Source organism: Bison bison, unplaced genomic scaffold (genome assembly GCF_000754665.1).
Source record: "Bison bison bison isolate TAMUID 2011002044 unplaced genomic scaffold, Bison_UMD1.0 scf7180017864487, whole genome shotgun sequence".
Taxonomy (NCBI): Eukaryota; Metazoa; Chordata; class Mammalia; order Artiodactyla; family Bovidae; genus Bison; species Bison bison.
In genome coordinates, this window is record NW_011495047.1 from 8,094,442 (window position 1) to 8,103,244 (window position 8,803).

Consider the following 8,803-nt stretch of genomic DNA (forward strand, 5'->3'; position numbering starts at 1 on the left):
GAGCGCGGCGGCGGCATGGTGCGCCGGCGGAGCATGCGTAGTTCCCGCGTCTGGGGGCGCGCTGCCCGCGGAGCCTAGGGGTCGTGGTAGCGTGGCCCGTTTCTCCGCAGCCGTAGGCTGCCCTTTCTGTTCCAGTATCGGCTTTGAAGCCCTCCTTGCCCTTTACTGGATCTGCCTTCGTCTCCCACCGAAACGCACACTCACATCCTAGGGCTGTCCTCTAAGTTTGCTCTAGGTCACGTGGCCATGAGTTTCCCATACCCGAGGCTTTGGATTGGTTGCGTTCTTTTTCCTATTAATTAAAATTGCTTCTCTCTGTGTTGACCTAAGCACCTAGCACAGCTGGGGCTGAAGATAAAGGCCCTAACCATCACCCCCGATGTGTTCCTTAACTCAAATCAGTAGAGTTCAACAGCCCAAAGCACCCATGCGTTTCATTAAACAAGACGCTTGTTTCTCAGCACGTGTGTGTTCATACCTCCCCCGCTCCAATATGGGAAAACAAAAGCAAAGACCCCACAGTCTGTGCACAAAAATGATACATTTATTGAAAGAGTATTTTTTTTCTTAATACAAAAGAAAGCTCTGTACATAGGACTGTGACCATGTCCACTATTCCTGGGTCAGCATCCCAGGGGAAGTAGAAACCACTAACATACACACCCCACATTCGCACACACACATTCACTCGGGCACGCGCGCGCGCACACACACACACACACATACACACCCCAGAGCCACCAAGGAAGGGAAACACCAAGGGTCGCTGCACGTAAAAATGCCACCTCATCCTTGACGCACGCATGTTCTCCCAAGGCCACGCTCACACAACACACATTATAAGCACTTTGCCTGATTCACTCACTGGGTCTGTCTTTTGTGGGAAGGAGAGGAGGAATTCATCAAGGTCTCCTCCCCAGTGTGAGGGAGAGGGGAGTGAGTGAGTGATGGTGGAGTGAAAACAAAGAGTAGAGAAAAGGGGCTGGGCAGTTGCAGACCTGAGTCCCAAGCTCCCCCACTCTCTGACCCCTGATTTGCCATGCCCCAATCTATAAGCCACCCATAAGTCCCCTGCTATCTTCTGGAGAAAGCCAGAAAGATGGCTTCCATCTTGGCACCCCAAACTGGGGCAAGACAGCAAAGGGGGTTAGAGGTCCGGAGGTTTTCAAACATGTTGGCAAATCATCCCCATGATAATTAGGCTGTGTGTATAAACTTCCCCCACCCCTTCACCTCATCACAGAAGCAGGCTTGTTCCTACTCAAGGCAGACCTAAGGGGTTAATAAAACTCCACCCACCCCCCACTGCCCTGTTTTGAAAAAGCTCCCTCTCTGATACAGGTGGTGAAGGTAGGCTCTGACACAGGGTAAAAGACCCTCCCCCTATGTTGGCCCACCCTCAAGATCTACCCCAAAGGGGGCAGAGGGGGTGGGGCACGGCCCCTGTACAAATTACATAAATACTGAGGTTACACTTAGAAAAATAAAGTCATTTTCTTCAAGGCTTTTTGTCTTAATTTTAAAAAGTTACAGTAGCTGCTCACTCCCTGGGAGAGCTGCCATTTCTGGCTCCCCTAATCCCACACTCAGCCCAAGAGCTGCTCCCATTTCTTCTGCCCCCCAATCCTGCCTCTCGCCCCCTCCCAGACCCCACCCTGCTCACTGCAACTTGGGCCCCAGGCAGCTGCAGGCCTGGGGGCGCGCAAGGCTGCAATGCCCATGCGTGTGGCACAAATGAAGTCAGTTGCCTCTGACACCCTCCCACCCCCCACCCACATTTGGTCTCCCTCTTCCCTCTCCCTAGCAACAGCTCTGAAGGGCAAAAAGAGGCCCAGAGCTGTGGGTCACCCTCCCCACCCCGTTGGGGCATGGCCTGAGGGCCCCTCCCCCGGTTTTCTCCTGGAAACAACCCAGGACCGGGCAATCTCCCCCCCCACACTGGCGAGCCCCAAGCTCATGGGGTGGCTCTGTCCCCAGAGGCCCGGCCAGTTCCGGGGAGCCTCAGGGCTCCCCAGGGAAGGGGAGCTTGGGCAGGGAGGGGGACGAGAAAAACGCCATAAAAAAAAGTTAAATATTTTAAAAATATATATTTATAGATTTGTTTTCACTTCGTCTCCTCAAATAAAAAGTTCAAAATCAACTTTAAGTAAAGCAGCTGGGAGGAGAGGGGGGAAGACAGGGGAACACGGGTGGTTCCCTCCAAGCCAGCAGCCCCTGGAGTTCCAAAGGGAGCGGCAGGGCAGGGCAGGGCAGGGCAGGACGCCCTGGGAATCTGCTGTGCTGGAGCACAGGCCCCGCTGCTCAGGAGCTGTAGGGGCCACGGGCACGGCTTGAGGGAAGAAGCCCCATCTCCCCAGCTGGCTCCCTGAGGGTCAGGGGGTGGGCTCTTTTGACCCAGCCTGTGGCAGACACAGTGCTGACATGGGGTCAGCAAGGAGACTGGGGAGAGGCCCTCCACCCCGCTGCTTCCTCAGGGGGACACAGTGCCTAGTCCCACAGAGACCTGTGTGTGATGGTGGTGGGGGCACGGTCCCATCGGGTAAGCTAATACTCATGGCAAACATGGAGCCAAGCTGGCAAGGGGAGCCTGAGGAGGGAGGGCAGCCCCACCGGCAACAAAATGGGAGGCGGAGCTAGAGGGGGGAAGGGGGCGGGAGGCCGGGGTGGAGGGCAGGCTGGCCCATTTCTTTGGCTGGAGTGAGAGGGCTCAGTCCTGTGGCTGCCCACGCTCCTCCCCGCCTCCCTCCTGCGGCCCGTCAACATGTGTGTAAAGAAAACGTGAAAAGGCAACAATAAATAAGTGGTGCCGTCCCTTGGGCCATCTGTCCAGGGCGGCAGGGCGGATCAGTCACTCTTGGTGCTGTGGGCGGCATCCAGGTTCACCACCTGTAATTCGGTGAGGTTGCTGCTGCTCCCGGCCTGCTGCCCTATCACAGCCATCTGGAGGGAAGGGGGTATGTAAGGAGGAGGTGGGGGGCTGGAACTGACCGGCCAGCTCAGGCTGCCCCCTGCCTGCCTGCCCACCTGCCCACCACCCAGGCCTGACCAGGAAAATGGACAGGCCTCCCGGCTAAGGATCTTGGCTTGGACCACCCAGTAATGAAATCCCCCAAGTCAAGATAAAGAAGAGGCTGGCTGGCTGGCTGGAATGGAAGGTGCCCCCACCTACCTGGTGAAGCTGAACTGCAGAAACTGGGATCTGCACTGTCCCAGATGGTGCTGTGAGGAACACCTGGGGGACGCCACCTGCATGAGATAACCACAGGAGAGACTCAAATCACTTGCTCAAGAGAAACTTCCAGATTCTGGAGGTGTGATGATAAGTGCACAAGTTGGGTGAATCTCAGATGTAAGTGCCCAAGGGTGAGTGTCCAAATGTGTCAAGTGTGCATGTGAGTATGTGTGGCAGCATCTGTGTGTGTGTACATATAGGTATATGTGTGAGCATCTGGTTTGGGTATGTTTGAGTGTGTGCATGTGAGTCGAGGGGAGGCATGTGAACGTGTGTGTGAGGGAGGAAACGGTCCTCCTTTCTGCAGCCCTGCCCCTGACTCACCTTGCTCCTGGACCTGGCTGTGGGACACCTGCATGGTGGATGGCGCCTGGGAGAAGGCATTGAGCACAGTGAGGCTGCCATCAGCCAGGCCCGAGGTGGGCGCATACATCACCGCATGGGGGCTGGGGTACATCATGTGGCCGCCCACAGTTGTGGGCACAGATGACGTCATGATGGTGGCAGGCAACGTCACTGGCAAACACAGACACACGTCAGGGAGGTCAGGACTGGTGCTGACTGAGAGCCCCCATCCCACCCCCAGGAACTCCAGGCCTCCAGAGCCCTCCTGCCATTGCCCAGGTCGAAACCTAGACAAAGCTCCTTCCTCTGTTCCCTGTCATCGACTGAGAAAAGCCTTATTTTTTTCTTGAACACAACCGCACCAACTTTCAGTGTATCCTATCACATCGTGCTATTCGATTATCTATCTGCTTTGTTCCAAGACCCCAAGGCCCTGGGAAAAACAAAGATTACAATGACTGACCCAAGCCAAGGAGACTCAGATACTCTTCTCTGACAGAGAGCCTACATCCCATTTCTCATTTGTTCTTCTCCTCCCTCTTCCTCAACATGCGGCTAACAGAACCAGCTTTTAAACAAGCACTTCTCCAAAGTTAATGTGTGTACAGTCACTGGGGGATCTTGTTAAAAGTGCAGATTCTGATTCAATAGGTTTGGGGTGAGGCTTGAGAGTCTGCATTTCTATCAAGCTCCCACGTGATGCTGGTCCTCCTTCCACAGACCACACTTTGTGTAACAGGGTTGTGATTAACAAGAACTTCAAAGTAATTTTATTTTGAAAATGTCTCATCATTTCTAAAATGACTAGAGACATGGAGGGGACTTATGATTACTCAAAAGCTAGGATACCCTCCCACAAGGAGACAACTGCTCTGTCAATCCTTCCTGGCAATTGAGCAAATGTGTGTCTGTGGGAAAGGAACTTCCTTCAGGGCCTCAGGCTTTTCACCTGAGTGTGAAGGAGAGTGGCCTCAATGGTCCCCAATTTCTTCCTGAAATCCACAGCCCCACTGCAGGGCGGGATTCAAAACTAGCCATCCTCACCTGACTTTCTCATAAGGATTAGGGAAAGGGTTAACCCAAAAGCCTCAGTCTCCACATTAAGAAATTTGCTGACCTTAGTTACAGGATGGATAATCCTGGGCACCTGCTGCTAGGTCTCATGAATGAGGGAGGGCAGAGAGGTGACAGAGTTTCAAGCTATACCTGTCCCGCTGGAGGAGGTCTGCGTGAGGTCTGTGCTGCTGTCGCGAGAGGGAGACGCTTGCTGTGGGGCCTGGTGCACCTGAATGGCCTGCACTGGGACCTGCTGGGCCACTGCCCCACCTAGAAGACACAGAGACTTACTCGTGCTCTGTCCTACCCACCACCACTTTCACCAAGCTCCCTCAAACACCCCCAGGCCCAGGGGCTGCCATTCTATCCCCAACTCCCATCACTATCCTTCCTGAGAGCCAAAGAGGCCCCTGAGGTCCAGAATCTTATCTCCAGGGGGTTCCATATTCTGTTCTTGCCCTTCCCTCTTTCCCCTGCCCCAGAACCTGCCTCTACCCTCTTTGGTTGACACAGGAGCAGGCACCCATGCATCAAGGACACAATGTGCCTTCCAATCAAGGTAGGGAAGTGGTAGAATGTCTCCTATCCCTGTGGCAGTGGGGGCACAGGGCTGGGCTTGCTAGGCAAGGCCCGAGTGTATGGTGGAAATTTACTGACAAGGACAGTTCAAGTCCCAGTGGGGAGGGGCATATCTACCAATGGGACATAAGAGGCTTCTCTCAGGCTCTGGCCCCTGTCCATCCTCCTTCTGAGTAAGAAAAGACATTCTCCTTGCACCAGCCCTAAACCCACTCTTAGAATGCTCAGTTTGCCCCTTGTGACTCACCGGGCATGAGGGTGAAGCTGGTAGGCAGCTGCATGAGGCCTCCGGAGGAAACGGGGCCACTGCCCGTACTCTTCAGCACAGTCCCGTTGGCACTGCTGACAGCGCTGGGGCTGACGCTAGCAGACACTGGTGCCAGGTAGTTGGTGATGGGAAAGGAGGGGCCGCTGCTGACTTGCATGGTGGTAGAGGTGCTGGGTGCTGTCTGGATGGTGGAGGTGGTACCCGGCAGGTTGGTGACGGTAAACGCCGGCTTCAGTGTATCCTACACCCAGAGTAAAGATGGAGTGGTGAGCCTCTCCCAGATCCTGCTTCTGAGATAGGTTTCTCAGTTTTTCAGGGAACTTAGGGTTTGAGAGCGATCTTGAGGGGTCTGGCAATGAAGCACCAAAGACTTTATTCATTCAGCAAAATGTCCTGGGAATAAACTAACCCTACCACTAAAATATTGGAGAGTCTAGAACACGGACTCTCCCCTCAGGGAACCTTTGTTCTTAGAAGAAGGAGAAAGCCACGAGCTGAGAACCAAGCCCAGAGAACTGAGGGGGGTTCAGATCCTGGAGGTGGGTCAGCGCCGGACGTTGGCGAAGCAGTGGAGCTCGAAGCCCCTGATTGGCGGAGGCGTTGCTAAGGCAAACAGTGCCGCTTCCTCCGATTGGCCAGTTCGTGAAGGGCCACCCGGAAGGTGGGGCTCCCGAGAGCAGTAAGAGGAGGAAGCCCCGCCCCCTCTCCTTACCGGGAAAAGGAAGGGGGAGGCGTAACCAGGGCCGGCATCCCTAACAGCCGAGTGAATACACTCCCTAACGTGCGCAGGCCCGGACATCCTGAAGGGGCAGGCGGCTGGCTAGTAAGGTAGTCTCCAGCGTAGCCAATCAGCCGGCCTGCTGACAGTGCTGGCTTCCCAGGACCCTGGAACCCATAAGTGCTCCCTTCCTATTCCCGGGCGACCCAGTCAGCCAGGAGGGCAGGGCTAAACGACGCCCCCGCCCCCAGCAGGGAGACAGCTGGCGGGAGGAATGCAAGAGCCCTGCCAGGCAGGCGGGCTGCAGGCGGGAGGCCGGCGTGGAGCCGGAGCCGGCCTTATATGGGCACGGAGGCCGCCCGCTTATCTAGGGGGCCGGCCTCCTGTCAGGATAGCAAGGATGGACACCTGTACCCTAAGATGCGGGGCACTAACCCGGCTCCACTCCACATCAGTAGGCACCTATCCACCTGTCCAGGCTAAGGGAGAAAGACCCCTTCTTCCCCTCTCTGCTGGTCAGGTCCCTCCCCTTCCTTCCCCTCAGACAGGAGACCCAAACACACCTTGGTCTCCCCACTGCTGTCGGACTCCGACACCTGGTAGGTGAGGTCTGTCTCTTCAAAGCCGGTGGCACTCATTCTCTGGTCTGTGGTGGGGTCTGAGCGGGGTGGAGAGTCTGGCGAGTTGAGGCAGGTCTGAATCAGTGCCTTGCCAGTCTCACTGGTGATCATGGGCTGCAGTTTGCGGGTGGCAAAGGTATACACATGGCCTGTCTCACTGGCCACCAGCAACAGCACCTGTGTCCCTGTCAGCGTGGACAGCTCATAGGCCTGAGGGTAGGGGGGAGGAGATGGGTAGAACAGCAACATGTTTAATTGCTACCTTCCTTGGCTAGTAGGAAAGAGGAAGTATACAGTGATCTCAAGCTCCCACTCCAATAATGACCTTCCTCTCCAGTGACTCTAAGGGGGTCCTGTCTGAAGGATATCTGAAGGTTAGCTGAAGAGTAGAAGAAAAACCCCATGCCCGTCCTTTGAGGAACAGCCCCACTGACCAGCAGATACCCCAAGCAAATAGTCACAGCTCCTGGTGACAGAGCATATAACCTCAGCAGACACAGAGTGGCCCAGGGAGCTGCTCCTCACTACAGCTTGGTGCCAGAGCCTCATGAAGAGATGGCTCCCAACACCTCCTCACCATCACAGGGACCAGGATGAAGTCGCTACTACACTGAATGTCACATAGATGTCAGGGATAAGGAGCCACCTAAACTCTAAATGTCCCATATTTCTTTCCAGAAACTGCACAGGCACTAACCTGTTGCCATTTTGTCCTGCTCTATAGAACTCTGCTCCCTTTTTTCACTTTCTTTGTCTCGATACAACAGTGTCTGGAGTGATGGGAGATGGCAGCTAGATTAGCAACTACTACCCTGCCATAATACAGACTTGATGGACATGAGTTTAAGCAAGCTACGGGAGTTGGTGATAGACAGGGAAGCCTGGTGTGCTGCAGTCCATGGGGTCACAAAGAGTCGGACATTAACTGAGCGACTGAATTGACCCTGCCATAAAGCCAGGAAGGGGCCTTCAAGGATGGCCCCATAGGTGGCATCCTCACTCCCAATAAAGTTCCACAAACCACTGGAAGCAGCCTTGGTTTCTATATGGGATTGGATATAAACACCGGCCAATGTTTCCAGAGTTCGAGCTTCTTGTTTCCCGGTTTCTCTGCTTCCATTCCTTTCCATATCTTCTATAGCCCAAAGATGACTCCTTTCCTCATTCTTTTCACTGGATAATCAGCTAGAAGAGGAGGCATTGCTAGGTACCTCTGCAAACCTTCTCCCCAAACTCCGTGCACCGATTTTTCCCTAGGGCTGGAAATCCCACTTATCCCAAGGGCAAATGGTTCTGAGGCCTGTCCTGCAGGGAGTGTGCCGGCTTCCAGTAGATGCATGAAGACTCATGGCCATCGCAGGACTTGGTTTCTGATGCTCAGGGTAGCATCCGTTTTCCTGCCCTGCTCCCTTAACTGGGGCTCTTGAGCCCCATTCGGTCATCAGCCCTGCCCGTCCTTCCATCCAACACCACTCTAGCGATGCCCACCTTCCTCCCACACATGTTCGCTCATTGTTGTTACACAGCTCCAGCCTCCTCGCCCCCATACCTTCTTATCTGTTCCCTGCTTTTCCGGCGCCTTCCCCGGAACACCAGAGAGCACTGGACCTACTGACCCCCCGGCCTCATTCACCACCTCCCCGGGAGCCCCGCAGCCCCCCATCACCACTCTTCACTCCTCCGCTCTGCAAGGGCCGTGTTCCTCTCTCGCGCCCGTCACTCCCACCTCGGCGCCTTTCCTCTCTTTTCCGGACATTCGCGGCATCTCCCCTCTCCCCACATTTCCCTGGCGGCCCCTCCCCTTTCACCCTCCCGGGGCAACAGTCAACCCCTCCCACACACCTCCTGCGGACTCGCCGCCTCTCACCTCCGCCTCGGCTCTGCCTTCCTCCCGGGCTCCCCTTACGCGTCCCCACCCTCCCGGGCTCCCGTTGGCCGGCCAGCCTCCCAGCCCGGTACCTTCTTCATGATGCCCGTCTTCCTCT

At 55.4% G+C, this 8,803-nt stretch overlaps 1 protein-coding gene across 3 annotated transcripts; it reads right to left on the reverse strand.

Annotated features, from left to right (window-relative positions):
* Nucleotides 1-526: 526 nt before the first annotated feature.
* Nucleotides 527-8,797, reverse strand: SRF (serum response factor (c-fos serum response element-binding transcription factor)). Of its 3 annotated transcripts, XM_010863138.1 has the most exons (7): nt 8,778-8,797; nt 6,762-7,028; nt 5,460-5,721; nt 4,784-4,903; nt 3,557-3,748; nt 3,170-3,246; nt 527-2,940 (listed from the first exon to the last, which is right to left on the reverse strand). In XM_010863138.1, the coding sequence occupies exons 1-7, from the start codon at nt 8,784-8,786 to the stop codon at nt 2,845-2,847; spliced, it is 1,023 nt and encodes a 340-aa protein (XP_010861440.1). In that variant the 5' UTR covers nt 8,787-8,797; the 3' UTR covers nt 527-2,844. The 3 variants fall into 3 exon arrangements, with proteins under 3 accessions (XP_010861440.1, XP_010861438.1, XP_010861439.1); XM_010863136.1 differs by lacking the exon at nt 527-2,940 and having other exon boundaries at nt 2,947-3,246; XM_010863137.1 differs by lacking the exons at nt 527-2,940; nt 3,170-3,246 and having other exon boundaries at nt 3,260-3,748.
* Nucleotides 8,798-8,803: the final 6 nt, after the last annotated feature.

What these genes read in the sequence shown, in the direction of transcription:
- SRF (XM_010863136.1), bottom strand. An exon ending in ACAGCAGTGGGGAGACCAAG is followed by an intron (nt 5,722 to 6,761) that starts GTGTGTTTGGGT and finishes CTCTGGGTGTAG; the next exon opens with GATACACTGAAGCCGGCGTT. An exon ending in CAGCCAGGTCCAGGAGCAAG is followed by an intron (nt 3,247 to 3,556) that starts GTGAGTCAGGGG and finishes TATCTCATGCAG; the next exon opens with GTGGCGTCCCCCAGGTGTTC.